This window comes from Phaseolus vulgaris, chromosome 8 (genome assembly GCF_000499845.2).
Source record: "Phaseolus vulgaris cultivar G19833 chromosome 8, P. vulgaris v2.0, whole genome shotgun sequence".
Classification (NCBI taxonomy): domain Eukaryota; kingdom Viridiplantae; phylum Streptophyta; class Magnoliopsida; order Fabales; family Fabaceae; genus Phaseolus; species Phaseolus vulgaris.
The window spans coordinates 9,154,128-9,170,281 of NC_023752.2; the positions used below are offsets into that span (position 1 = coordinate 9,154,128).

The 16,154-nt window shown below is 28.8% G+C and overlaps 1 protein-coding gene across 1 annotated transcript; it reads left to right on the forward strand.

Annotated features, from left to right (window-relative positions):
• The first annotated feature begins 4,174 nt into the window (after positions 1–4,174).
• On the forward strand, positions 4,175–6,532 carry LOC137827247 (uncharacterized). The gene has a single exon (XM_068633516.1). The coding sequence runs from the start codon at positions 4,819–4,821 to the stop codon at positions 6,343–6,345; it is 1,527 nt and encodes a 508-aa protein (XP_068489617.1). The 5' UTR covers positions 4,175–4,818; the 3' UTR covers positions 6,346–6,532.
• Positions 6,533–16,154: the final 9,622 nt, after the last annotated feature.

Here is a 16,154-nt window from a genome sequence, read left to right on the forward strand (position 1 = left end):
ACTCAACCGACACCACCATACTAACATAATGATGTACCATTCAAAATCTTCAACCTTTTTATTATTCTTTATCCTCATTGTCTACTGGACTTAACTCTAGTTAAGGGAGTTCAAAACTTGCATTTCTTGCTCACCTTATTTCAGAGATCATGTTGTTTGTTGTTCACTCAAGATCCTGTCAAACCTTAGTTTAACACAATCCTGAGAGAGTGGTTCCATTAATAAGATGACTTAAAGGAGGAGGAAGAGGACCCAAAACAATATCCAAAGAAGAAGCTTAAGGAAGACTCAAAGTTATTTATTGAAAAGTTGGATAATGACACCAAGATGGAGGAGACTCTCAAAAAGAGTCTAGGAGAAGAATCCGAAAGACTTTCTTCAAATGAACCTTGTTAAAAAAAACTCTCTTACAACTGTTTTGAGTTTTGATATATACAATGGATTTAGATTATTTTTTAAGTTTACATTTTTTTTTTCATAGGAGTTAGGTAAATATAATATTTTAAAAATATTGTAAATAATTGATTCACTTCTTTTGAATTACTTATATATTTAACTTGTAGATTTTAAATTAATATTTGTATAAAAAGATTTTTTTTATTTTTTATTTATATTTAATATGATAAATGAAATTCATTCTAAGTATAGTAACTGCAATATTCCATGAACATAAAAAATATATGAATATTCAATGCAAAAATAAAAGAAAAATGGTGATTAAAAAAACAAAAATCTTTAAAATTAGATAGACTAATTTTAGTAAAATATGCTTAAAACAATTTGTATTCCAAATATTTAAAATCGGGAATTTATTTAACAAAAAATAATCATATATAAAATGTTAAATTATTTAACCTTTCAGAAACTCCTTTTATCAAATAATTTTTTTACGAAATAGCTAAGAAAAGTGTGAATTTCTAAACAAACTTATCCAAATGCATTGGAATTTGTTTGGAGAAGGTATAACAACCAACTTCCCAACGTCCAAAATGAGCGAAACGCACGTGACTGGTGTGCCGTCGCTCTCTTCATCTGCTACTCTTCTGCGCACCGTTTCGCACAACCACTCCTCTCCAACGGAGGCCTCAAACGGCGTGCGGGTTAATCAGAGAAACAGGGGTAATTTAGTCATTAAAATTCTGTAACGGCTATATAATATTATTTCTTTGTTGAACGTTGATTGGTTCTTACTTATGTGTGCCAGTGTTCTCCAACAGTGACTCGCCGCCGAAATATAATGCCAACAATGCCCTCTCACTTCGTCACGAGAACTGTAAATGTTAAAAGGTTGTCGACAGTGTTGAGTTTTCCCAGGTTTACTGATAGTAAATATTTTAAAATTTAATTACATATTTCAAATAAATAAATATTTATAATATATAAATTATATTATGATAATTTCAAATATATAATTTTTTAATTTGTAATAATAATTTCAATTGTGATACAAAATACTTTTAATTATTGGTAATTTTAAAAAAAAAACTTATTGCAACTTGATTTAAATATAAATTTTAAAGAGGAAAAATTGTTGAAACTTAATTTTAAAATAAATTTGAAAGAGGATATATAATAGAAATATTGACATACTTAAAGAATCCAAGTAGAATAATTTTTTCAAAAGAGGTATTTTAACAAGTTAAACAATCTTGTATACACTTTTTAAATTAATAAACTCATAGGATCTGATTTTTAAGATGGTTATTATAAAAACACACTTATTTAGGAAATACACATTGAAACTTTACAGAAAACATTTATTATATGTATACATAAATAGTTTTCTCTATATATAATTTATTTTACTTAATAAATTATATTTATTTTAATACAACGTCTTTAATTTTTAAAGTATATGTAATATTAATTATAAAATTATATTTTATGAATACTCATTTAGTTTAAAATTGACAAGCATAATTATTAAAATAATATCATATCCAAGAGTTACATTACAAAATATATATTTAATAGTGAATCAACTAAAACTTTGTTTCAACTTTTATTTATTTTAAAAAATTAACATTCCAGAATATTTTAATACTAAACTATACCAAGAAGTCCATTATATTCATTATTGAAATATAATATTATAGGTTATTCCAATATTAGCTTATAGGTTTCAAATTTCATTTACTCATACAAAATAAAATTACAACAAAATTTCAAGTTATTGAACAGAAGATAATTACTTAAATAAATCTCATAAAAAAAGTTATACGCATATTGTAAAAAAAGAACCACAAACAACTATCTAATTCATTTCTTTAATTATAAATATTCTTGTAAATCATCTAACTAAATAATGAACATGGATTAGGAAATATCAATTACCTCATTGTATAAGATTTGTAATAGGCATATTTTCCTAAAAACTAACATCTAATTAAATTTTAACATTTTAAGTATGCAAACATCAATTTCTAGGTTAAGAAAAAGTTTAAGACATTTAATACTACTTACACGCGTGGTTTTTTACATGTGAAATAATTAAACTAAATAATAATTTAGACTAAAAAAAATGTTATTTGAAAGAAGTTATGTGACTTAAGTGACTCATATTAGAACATAATGAAGTATGTTATTAGAGTTAAATTGTCATCATTTATGCAATGATTCTTATCCGCTTCATAGTAATACTTGAGCTATACATATTTTTGTTACTTAAGAAAATATATTAAAGACTTTATTGTTTAAGTAACCAATCATTGATTGCTTGAGTGTTAAGTTTGCAAAAGAAGGAAAATTCTTATTGTGTGTATCTCTCTTGCTTACATTTTGACTTCTAATTTAAGTGAGGAGAGTTATTATTTAAGGGCCTATCATATTTCAAATGATAGTATTTTGTGCTTGTTAAAGTTGAAGTCCTCACTTAATGAAAACACAATTTATTTGTTCCTCCTATAAACTTGACTATTGTAAATCATTACCAAGTTTAAAATCAATATACTCATGCAAAACAAACCAACCAAATATGTTACTTTTAATTCCAACATCCATACCATCTCACAGAGAATCAACCATAAAAAAAAAAATTTGAGATAATTTGTCTTAATTTAGTTCCTATGTTCTTTAAAAAATTCTTCCAAAAAAAATTATAACTTACTTCCTTAATACCTTATTCACAAATCAAATATATTTCTATAAAAGTAATAAAATAAAGATTCATATAGTTGATTTTGATCTTACATGCAATAAATTTTCACTTTGTCACCATCTCAAGAAAGTGAAACTTGAGATTCATGGAAAGAAAAAATATTAATTTAGTTGATATTTTGATAAGTTAAAAATATTTTTCACTCAATTATTGTCTTACTATACTCTTCCGTGATACTCTTTTGATCGAAAAAGGATACAAATTAATTACAAAAATTACAGAAAAATAAAAAATAAAAAATAACTTAAGAAAAAGTTAAAAAATAATAAGTTAATAGTTAAAATTATAATTTACATGTTAAATATAATTTCAATATTTAACTTTATTACTATTTTTAAATAAGAATCCCTACTAAACAAAAAATGAGTTTTACAAAGTACGTAGTTCCAAAATTGTTTTACCTTGTATTCACTTAGAATATTAAATATGCATTTATGAGTAAAAAAATCATCTCACACTATTAGATAGGTAGATATTTTTTTATTAATAAATTTATTTTTAATTGAACATTCTTGATTATTTTATTTTAATATGTATTTCACGTACTGTTTTTTTAACGAGACAACTTTTTTTTAATTTCTCCTACCTTAAATTACTATATTCTATCTCCTACGTGCATATTTGACATTTTTAACTCAATACTTTTTATGTCTTTATGTGCATATTTGACATTTTTAACTCTATATTTTTTAGTTCTTTTATGTTATCTCTAAATGGAACTTCATCCTACATGAATGAATCCTTTTACAAATAATTTACAATGGTGTTTTTACTCTTCATAGTTTTTATCACCTTTTACAAATAATTTACAATGGTGTTTACCTTTAATCTCAACCAACACTGACATGATTGATTTACATATTAAACTGATAATGTTCCTTTTGTGTTTGCTTCCTTTGCTTGCAATCTTTGACATCAGATTCTTCACGAAAATTGAAAATTGATTTAAACACGAAAATCTTTGCAATCTTTTTTAGATTGCCTATAAAACGGTTAACATTTATAGATTTTGATGAACATAACAAAACAGCGCATAGACACATCACGCACAAAATATCAAACAGTTTTGCATTGCCTGCGTGGACATGACCAACCCTCCAACAACACATTACATATGTCCCTGTCTGTTACTGTAAATAAAGAAAACAAAAATGAAGTGTGACGTGGCAGTGGCATTCCTGTAATTTGAAAAATTCTGAGAGCCAATTCCGAAAAAGAGAATATTAGATTCTCTCTCTCTTCTTCCTTTATCCACGCAGGACAATCCGGTGCACTTTTCTATACGCGTTTCCTTTTTCTCTGCAAAAACCACCACCACCCACCATCACTCACCACTGAGTTACACTCTCCGAGTCATGAAATCGCTCTTCGCTTCTCCGTAGCTAACACTCTCTCACAGTATAGAAAAGAAAGCCACGCATATTCATCTGTGAATTATGTTTTCCCGGTTTGTCCCTCGCTCCCCTCTCTATTTCCCAATCTCTACCATCCAACCTAGACCCCTAATCGGCGCCAACCACACTTCAGCTCGATTTTGCTCTCGATAAAAGGAAAAGCCATAATCCAACTTCTTCTTCCATTTTCGTTCTTTTCTAATTTCGTCGATTTTTTTAATTGATTATTCTGTGAGAAAAAAAAAGGAAAGTCTCTGTTGTTTTACCATGGAAAATTCCGCAGGCAAGCCGGGTTCTCTCCGAAACCTTTTCATACGGTTTCTCCTCTTCGGCGTTTTAATCATTGGCGTTCGTTTCGCTTACCTCATCGCCGTCGCTGGCGAGTCTTGTAGTATCGGCGACTTCTGCTTTTTCTCTCTGCCGGAGACTCTCAGCCTCGTCATCGCCGGCACCGGTCCTCTTGCCGTCGAGTCTGTCTCCGGCGGGAGTTCGTTGCAGCCCGAGGCTTACACCAGCAAGGACTGGATCAGCGGGGTTCGCTTCTACTCGTCGGCTTTCCAGGACCTGATTGCCGGCGGTTACCTCTCGCCTCAGTCGAAATCGCTGTGCGTGGAAACGCCGAGAGGACGCGACGTCTTCGCCTTGAGGGAGATTGGCGTGAAGGACGCCGTCGGAATCGCACGGAAGGGGGTGAAGCCGCTTGTGAAGTTCGGCCGAGGTGAGCGGATTCCGTTCGGCGATAAAACCTTCGATTTCGTGTTCTCCGGCGAGGACTCATTCGTGCAATCGGCGAAGCCGGTGGAGTTTGCGGCGGAAATCGACCGGACGCTGAAACCGGGAGGGTTCGCGGTGTTCCATTTTGCAAACCCTAAAGATACGTATAGTTTTAATTCGTTCCTTGATTTGTTTAATTGTTTCAGAGTAGTGAAGTTGCATGGCTTAGAAGGGTTTGATTCTTCAATGCCGTATATACGTGAAATTGTTTTGAAAAAAGAGTGTGGTGATGGCGCTGGTAAATTTGATTTTGGTGATTCAAACGGAAAATGTTATGTTCCTGGTTATAAGCATGATTTGGTTAAGATTGCTGAGCCTTTGATTTCGGAGGAGCCTTTAAAGCCTTGGATTACTTTGAAAAGGAATGTGAGGAACATAAAGTACCTTCCTTCAATGGTTGATATAAGCTTTAAGAATAGGTATTTGTATGTTGATGTTGGAGCAAGAAGCTATGGCTCTAGCATAGGGTCTTGGTTTAGGAAACAGTACCCTAAGCAGAACAAGACCTTCCATGTGTATGCAATTGAAGCTGATAAGACTTTTCATCAGGAGTATGGGTTGAAGAAGGGGATCACTTTGGTTCCTTATGCTGCCTGGGTGAAGAACGAAACATTGACGTTTGAGATTCATCGTGATCCTGGGGAGCATGTTGATGTTAAAGGAAGAGGGATGGGTAGGATTCGGCCTTTGCAGTTTTTGGGGAAGAAGAACTTTGATGGCGAGGTGGAGAAGATTCAGGGATTCGATTTTGCTGAATGGTTGAAGAAGACTGTTACAAAGAACGATTTTGTTGTGATGAAGATGGATGTTGAGGGTACTGAATTTGATCTGATTCCGAGGTTGTTTAAAACTGGGGCTATATGTTTGATAGATGAAATTTTCCTTGAATGCCATTACAATAGATGGCAGAGATGTTGTCCTGGGCAGAGGAGTTCAAAGTATGAGAAAACATATGATCAATGCTTGCAGCTCTTCAATTCCCTTAGACAAAGTGGAGTTCTTGTTCATCAGTGGTGGTAATTGCCCTACACGATAGGTGAAATTCTATACTCCTTCTGTAACATTATTTTTTTTAACCTTCTACATGTTTCTTTTTAAAAATTTTCTTCCCTCACTTCATACCCCAGACAATAGAGAAGATCACTATGCTTCAAACCCTTTTCATGTAACAATTGCAATTGAAAATGAAATCATTTCTTTAAATCAATGGTATTTGTTGCCGGACTCTTCTTTTTATGGAAATGGGTAATTGGAATCTGTAATCTCTCTCTTTTTTTCCTCCGAAGTGAATTTAGTTTGTTCAAATTTGGCAGTACTTTTAAATTATAGATTGAAATTTATAATTGTTGGGGGGATCATCAGTCAAAAAGGCTCTTATTTTTTCTCGATGTTCCAATTCCCTGGATTGGATGGCGTTGTTCATTGCTTAATTTGAGAATATGGGTGATTTGTGACATTTGATATGTCAATGTCATCGACCTGTACTGTTGTAAGCATATTGCTGAAAATTCAATCAATTGAAAAAGTATCTGGAGTCTGGAGGAAAATATCATCAAATTTCGTATACATCAGGTAGTTCTTTCCTTTGTTTTGTTGAATAATTTTGAATTCTCCAACAAAATCTTCCTAATCTACGAACCTATAAATAAAATATTGATTGTTTCTTAAGTTTTCAAAATATTAGATATACTTACTTTTTCAATAATATTTTTCTCAAAGTACTAGGAAGATTTGTATGAGGATGTAGACGGTAGTTTCTGTACCCAATTAGTTTCTCGTTCCTGGTAAATTTTGAGACATAAATGAGTAGAGTCCTAATTTGATACCTGATTATCATCCCCAAGTCTGTACTTTATCGTTCCTTAAATGGTTCTTTATTGTGGTTTCATGGTGTGTTTATTGCGTATGTCATTGATTAACGCCGCAATGTGAGACTCAACCAATGCGTTTTATGTGAGACTTCACCAGTGCAGTCACTAATTAAAGGTCCATTTTCATTTATATCAATAAATAAGGTAGTAATCATTTTTTCATGGGACCCCACCCACATGCATCAACATTGCAGCATCAAACTATTATTCACATGCTGATTACGACACAATTTAAGAGATTAGAAATAGACTTCTCTCTTGAAATGTCGCATATTTTTTTTAGAAAAAGAGAGAAGTGTTATCTTGCATTGAACAGCCCTGCAACTGCGAAAATCTAAATAGTAATTTTTTTTTCAAAGATTCCTGTTTAGAATTAATAGTTGAACGGACAAGGTAAGAATGGGTTTGATATCACAGTGGTGGCGGAGGAATGCTACAACGATTTACTTATATAAGAGTGAATGCTTTTCTTCACTACTTCTTTTGTTCTTAGATATATTACTTTCCTGGTGGGTGTGTAGATAAGTTCAACTGGCTTTTGACGTATGTGGGGTTCTCTCAAAGGCCCTTGGTAGTTGAAGAGAGACTAAGTGCACGAGAAAAAGATCCCAATGTGTGACTCCATTATTAGTGACAGCGATAACATGACCAAAATTCTTAAGTATGAGTTGCAACTTAGCTGGATATTGATTACAATCAAGATTCCACATCGATGTGAAGCACATGTTAAGTGAAGAAATGACCACAAAAGACAAAACACAATTGAAAAAAAAAATCATATTTTGGGAGAAAGAAGGTGATCATGGTAAACGTAGTAAACCTCTTGTCGCAAAAAGTTAGGAGCCTATTTTTTTACAGTGTCGAAGTCATGGAATAAGTGATTGATGAGGACAATTCACGGGTTTGATTAGATTTGATCAACTTATTATTGGGATTAAACCAACTAAACTGGTTCGTTTTTTTTCTTTGATCATTCGGCTTGAACTAAAGTAATAAGACTTTATTCTTTATTAATTTGAGTATTGTATTTTAGTTTCATAACATAGCACGATCACAAGTTGCTTGAGTCGGTGTCTGTTTGTATTGTAGTTATATTGGACAGAACTCCAATCTGATACTACATTTACTCTTTTTTTTCGGTATTCAAAGTGTAAATTGTTTATTCAATGTAGTTTTAATAGTAAGAAAGCACCCTTTTAATCAGTCATTTTTTTTCATAATCTCTAAACTTGTATTTTAAATCAATTTAGTTTGAGATCGGATTTAAATAATAACACTCTTTTTAATCACTTTGCACTATTTGTTAAAAAATGATTTGTAATTAACTTCATTCAATAATACTGAATAATAGGGCATTCAAAAAAAAATATTAAATAATTAATTGCTAATATTAATATGGAAGAGCCAATTTGGACACTTTGGGCCATCTATGTTGGACCTAATGGTGATATATGAATACTCATATTTGTGGTTCACATTTCACAATTCCCTGATTTCCCCTGTGTCCCTTTGCCTTGAAAGCTGCACCATTAGAAGTTTCTTCTACTAACCACAAATGCCAAATGAAATATCAACCAAAACTTTCTTTGTTTGGCACACTGTGGTTTTCAACTCATCTCTTTCAGTTTTGAATTCATGATCTGACCAAACAGTATCAATCATTTCGAAAGTTTATTTACAACTGACTTATGTTTTTTTTTCCTTCTTATGGTAACAAGCATTAATGCATAAACATTTAAACTAGTGATGTCACGGGTAATAACATGTTACTATTAATTGGAAAGGGTAGATTATTTTTTTTCCTTTTCCTGATAGGTGGTGTTATAGTTAGCATCATCATGAATGAACAAGTGTGACTTGTGATCCAAATTTTGGTTAAATGTCGACCAATGTAAGTGCTAGCTTTTGTTTCAACATCACTATCATGAAAACATGACACGTCCACTTACCATTATCTTCCATTGGTTGGCTATTGGGACCTTCACGGACTATGCTTGTAGCTGTTGGTTTTGGATCAAAATTAAATTTCTATTTATTATCATCCCATTGATAATGATCTTTCTTCCAATCAAAACTTGTGTGTGTGCATGTGGTGAAGCATCACAAAGGTCAAATGAATAAAGAAAAAATTGATCAAGAAGAAGCTTTGAATATCAATCAACACGCGTATCAAACACAAGTATTATGGTTGCAAGTCCCACGTCAATAAATTCATTAAGATAAGCTTCTAAATGGTTGGAGATTCTCATCTTCTAGAGATGAGGCCATTTCATTGTATATAAATGGATGTAAATCTCATTTTATAAGTCAGTTTTATGAAATTGAGTTAGGTTTAAAGTTCACTTTTTAATATGGTATCAAAGTCATTTTCAAGTCAATCCTAACGAGAATTTGTTAGGCTTATTATATCATCCGTTATCGGACTATCCATAATATGTTGTTCCATGCACGAGCTGTCACTCTCGGCGTGAGGGGTGTTGGAGATCTCTCATCTCCTAGAGATAAGGACATTTCATTGTATATAAATAGGTGCAAACCTCATCTTATAAGTCAATTTTATGGGGTTGAGTTAGGCTTAAAGTCCACTTATTAATATAAATAACTTTATAACATTTGATAATAGATTAAAATTTAAACTATAAATCTAACTCAAAATCTTATAAAATATATTTATATATAAAAATTTGTATCCATTTATATTTTATAAAATATTTTTTATCGAATCCATTTAAAATCTTTAACAATTTTTTATCATTGTAATAAAGTTTGAACCTAAAAACTACAAACTATCCAAAATTTACCACCATTATATCAGCCTAAGTGGGTATACTATGCATGGTCCTAAACTTTATCAAGTACCCAAATATCTAGGCTTCTTGTTAAGTTTTTCATCTTGAAGGTATCAAGTAATCTTGTCCTATATTGTAATTTTTTTTATAAAATTTGAAATGTGAAATTTGCCATTATCTGAATTTTTTTAATATTTTTTTACCTTGCATTTTATAAACCTTTTTTTTTCATTGGTAAAATACTTATCTCCAACTAGATCAAATTACATATACTTTACTTTTTTTATGTGTATATTTGTTTTTAATTGTTTATACCTTTCAACCTATTATTTATTATATATATTTCTAAATTAAGTTTTAAAAGTACTTTTTTTTAAATAGTCTATAATAATCTTATATCACTATTAAATTTAAATTTTTTTTATATATTTAAAGATATTTATCTACCATTAACTTTAATTAATATATTCAGAAATATTTTTTATGAATTTTAATTATATAAACAAAAACATCTCCCATGTCTATACATGTGTACTAATGCTCGCGCTAAAATATTATTTAACATTTTATATATTTAAAAATATAAATTATTGATATCAAATCTCAATTATTTATAATCCGAATGACTTCCCTTAAATTTGAACTACTTATAATTTTATTATTATATAAATTAATCATGCGTATCTCTTCTATGATTTTGGTATTTGTTCTTTTAAATATTTAATCAATTTATATTTCTAAAATTTTATCTTAATTAAAAAATGTCATTGTGACAGATGAAAAACTTACTAGTATTCTTAAAATTATATTCTAAAATTGAATTTAATTTTTCTAATATTAGAACTGTTCTTCATAGAATAAAATGAATTTTTCAAACAACATATGATCCATACTTTACTTTCCAAAGTGCACCCATTTATTATTTATAGAAACCAAATCACAGAGAAATATATTTAATTGAATTATAGGTATGGATGCATTTTTTGTTGTAAAAATATTTTTCATCAACTTTAAAGTACAAATATGTTGTCGTGATTTTTATTATTATCTTTACTTAACTTTAATAATATCACAATCTTCGTCTCTCTACGTTTGTTAATTTATTACAATTTTCTACAAAACATTTCCTTAATGTTGCCACAATAATATTCTTAAATGATCTGTAAATTATTACTTTGATGATTTTTAAATAATTAAAAATAAGTTATATAAATAGTATAACAGTTAATATATTAAAAATAATGTAATATTTAAAAAATAATAAAAAATACTTTGCATAAGATGAGTATTTATTTGTATTTCTTATTCTATTAAACTTTTAAATCTTTGTTGGTGCGATTTTAATCCGTGAATCATTGTTCTCTAGGTTTTCTAGAGAAACTTCAGTTATATAAATTGAGTTCTCAAATATTACAAATATGCATTTTAGTCTTCAAACGTACCATTAGTTATTATCACATTATAAAATTCCAAGTGAGGGAGATAAAAAGATTCAATAACCTTTTTGAACTCTCATAAATGTGTAAATTTTTCTTTAGTAAGATTATGACGAATTATCCATTAAATTACAAGTCATTATATTTTTATTTTTTTTAATTAGCAATAACTACAAATTAAATAAGTAGGATTGAAATACATAAGGAAAATGAGCATTTTATTTTTATCATCAATAACCATTTTTCCATTTTGATTTTTCATAATTTTTTTATTTTGTTTTGATTTCAGTTGTTGATTGACATTTTTCAAGTGATGAGTTAGTGATGAGTTATGTATTAAGTAACCAAGTCGTGATTACAAAAATTGACACATGTAAAATTTTAAAATTGGATTTAACTATGGAATAAAGAAGATTAAAAGATATAGGAGATGAAACTTAAACCAAAACCAAATTGTTTTCATTACTTTAATTAATTATTTATCTTTAGATAAAATATTTAAAAAAAATGTCTGAGTCATATTTTGTTGTTAATATGATCATTTAATAGACATTTCATCATCATTTATGTTTTGTTTGGACTATGTAGTGAATTTGAGATGACGTGAGAAAAAAATGTGAACAAAGTAAAAAAAGTGAAAGAAAAGTTTATGAAAGTTTGTATGTGATATTTTTGAAAAAATTTAAATGGTACTTTTTAAATTGATAAAAATTACGATTACAAATATGTTATTATGTTATAAAATAATTAGATAAAAAATATAATTTAATAATTTGTGCATTTTAGTAATTTATTATTATTTTTGAATACTCATAACACCACCTAACCAGCATAAAGCGTTATAGGGATCGTCTACAATGGACTATCCAGCGTCTAGAGGGAATGTCTATTGACACATCCAAACATCTATCACACTTGTAACTCAAACATATATAATGCAACCTTTATAGGGAGCGTCTACAAGACAAGAGTCATATGCAACTCAACCAAACAAGTAGTATACAATGCACATGACAAGCGTCTAATAAAGAAATACTCAATTGTCTAACACAAAAAAATCTACTATATCTTCCCATTTGTAACAGAGAAAAACTAGTACACGATGCACATAGCAAGCGTATAACAGAGAATAACCATTACATGTGCAATACCTAACCGTCTAACACAGAAAACCCACTATACCTTCCTATTTGCAAGCATCTAATGCCAAAGTGTAACAGAGAGAAAAACAGAAAATAATGCACATAACAAGAATTGTCATTACATGTGCAATACCCAATCGTCTAACACATAAAATCCATTATACCTTCCCCTTTGCAAGCGCTTAATGTCAAGGTGAAACATAGAAAAATCAGTAAACGATGCACATTAGAAGTGTCTAACATAAAAGAACCATTATCTAGCATAGAAAAAACTTATTCAAGCATCTAACAGATAACAATGTGGACTACCCAAATAAATGTACGTATATATATATATATATATATATATATATTAAGAATATTATATAGATATAAATATGGGATGTGAACATCCCAAATTTCTTTTTTTTAAAAAGCAAGAAGACTTTTATTTACAGATTAAAATTATAGTCCTGAAAATAACACTTTCTTAAAATTTTATTTGTATTAACATATGTTTTATTTTAATTTATAATACCTTCAAAGAAACATCGCTTAAAACTTCATCATCAAACATTCCCTTAATGGAATAATCTGTATCCATCTTGCAGATGCTTTGACATTAACTTTTTGTCCATTTCCTCTCTTTTTTAACCTAACCCCTAAGATGGCAAAAAAAAGAGAGAGAAAGAAAGTATTGTTAGGTTTTTGACAATTATGAGAATGTTTTTTTTTCTTCATATATATATATATATATATATTGGTTTCTTTTTCTTGCCCACCCCACTAGAAGAAATTATTGAAGTGTGTAAATTCATGAGTTGACTGAGAAAGTGGGATTAATGGAGCTTCTGTGATGAACCCACTATGGTGTTGTTGGACCATTATTCATTAAGGCCATAAATGGTCTAAGCCGTTTCTCAAACTTCCTTCCACACTATACTTTGATTTTTTTTTAAATTTTGGTGATTCATCCATACATGAAAAACTAATGAATCTCATGATTACAATTAAAATACAAATTTAACCAAACTTTTATTCTTTCCCATTATTTCAACTAAATCGTAGTCCTATACTTATAATTTTTGGATCTTTTGACCTGTATACAACTGATTCGGTAAAGCTAGTTAGCGTTTGGTTTTGTTGATTCTTTGTCCGACGTTTTTGCGTATCAAGTTAGGAGTTGAATTCTATGTGTTCTTGTAAAAGGATTGGACCACCCCTGAAGTGATTCCCATTTATTTATTTTTTATTGCTGATAAAAAAAATACTTATAATTTTTTTATTAATTACATCAGCAGTGCATAAAATATTACTTGTTTCACTAATAAACCAAATAATACAATCATCAAATTAAAATCCATAAACAGTTAAAGACTAAAAATACTTAAATTTATAATAAATTTGTATATAACCAATAGGTTTTAAAAATTTTCAAAAAATAAAATTAATAAAGAGACCACAATCTTCATATATTGAAATATATTTTAAATATTATATATATATATATATATATATGTTTAAGATTACCATTCATTCATTTATCATCATCATCATTCTATCCCCATTATATATATAATAGTCGTCTTTGTTCTTACATATGTGACATCAACCACTCTAACAATCTTATCACTATTATTATTATTATTATTATTATTATTATTATTATTATTATTATAATTATTGTTATTATTAATATTCATTAAAAAAGTTATTAAATAAAAAACTAATATAAAAATAAAAAATAATTAATTACTATATTAACTAAATTAAATACTATTTTATAGACTAAAATATTATGAGTATCTAAACTAACTTCTATTATTAATAAAAATTTATAAATTGATATCTAATTAATTACTAAAATTTTAATTATCAGTTTTTAAATTAATATTTAAATATCTGTAATTAGTTAAAAGGGATGGCCATTTATTTACAATTAAGAAGTTTAAAGAAGTTGTCCAGCATCCCCTTTCAACCTCTATAGCAACAACCATTAACCATTGATTTATGGAAATTAACTCTAAGCCCTAATGCTACTTTAAAACATATTTTAAGTTAATATAAAGGATAACAATTGATATAATTAATTAAATGTTAAATATGTTTTTATTGATGTGCTATGCAAAATTGGTTTTCGTCCCTAGTTAAAACTTTAGATTAGGTAGGTAATTGTAGTAAGAAAACTATTGAAATAAGTCATTTACCAACAAATAACATTATTTTTTTTAGCGAGGCAAATAGACTTCTAGCGTGGACTATATTATAATATTATAATATTATAATGCCCATGTGTCATTGTCCACGACAACACAAAAGTTCAAGGATTAAAACCAATTTTTAAATTTTTTTATATAAAAAGGTTTAAAATATTTAGAAATTGCACTGTAAGAAAATCATGAAATATAAACCAATTTTAGAGATAAAAAATAATTAGTTGTTATAGTGACTAAATTAAAGATCATTTTAGAAACTAACAAAACTTTTGGTTTCTAAATTAGTTTCTATTATTGTTAAATTGTTTCTAAATTGGTATCTAATTAGCTACCAAGGTTTTTGCTACCAAATTTAGAATATAAATAATTGGTAGTTAATTAGATACCAATTTAGAAACTCTTTAATAATAGTAGAAACTAATTTAGAAACCAAAATTTTTTTTAGTCTCTAAAATAGTCTCTAATTTAGTCACTATAACAATTAATTATTTTTTGTCTCTAAAATTAGTTTATATTTCATGATTTTCTTGTAGTATTGGTTTTAGTATTTGAAATTTTATGAACACATGGACAATGACTCATTGCACTGACTTGGACAATAAAATATTATAATATAATCCACATTAAAAGTTTGTCCGTCATGTAAAAAAAAAATAACATAGTATGTTATCATTGACCTATTCCAATAATTTCCTTATTACAAGTATCCACATAGTTTAAAGTTTCAAATAGGATAAAAACAAATTTTTAATTCTTAACTTAATGATTTTGATCTTTATGAATGTTTTCAATTTTTAATAATTTTTTAAAATTAATTGAATATACTTTTAAATTTTAAGAATTAAATTTTTGAGTCGTTCTACAAGAATGCAACTTGTGGGTAACGTGGGTTAACATGATTTACAATGTGAGTTGATTCAAAGTGAGATGTGATTAAATTGATTAGGAAAATCTCAAGGGAGTCTTTCTTTTAAGAATAAATTTGTGACAAAAAGCTTTAAATTTTAAAATGGAGAATATTTGGGATGTGGTGATTGACGTTAATGATGTTATTTTAATAAATTTGAGGTTGGAATATTGATGTTATCCGTGGGGATCCAAAGTGAGTTCCAAATACGAATGATCGCTCTCCTTAGTTCATAAATAAGGACTTATTGTGGTATGTCAAATAGTCTCACATTATTTAAGACTTGAGGTTAAGGGTAATACATATTCCTCCTTTAGCCCTCTGAGACCCTCTTAAAGACGAAGTCATGACAAAACTCCATACTTCAAATTGGACATTGTCTCAAGGTGATTGACCTCAACGATGTTATTTTAACGAGTTTTAGTTTGCAATTTTGACATTATTTATGGGGATAAAAAAGTGGTTCAAAAGACAAACTCTCGTCTCTTA

Excerpts from the sequence above, each read along its gene's own strand:
- LOC137827247 (XM_068633516.1), top strand. The coding sequence starts at position 4,819 with ATGGAAAATTCCGCAGGCAAGCCGGGTTCTCTCCGAAACCTTTTCATA.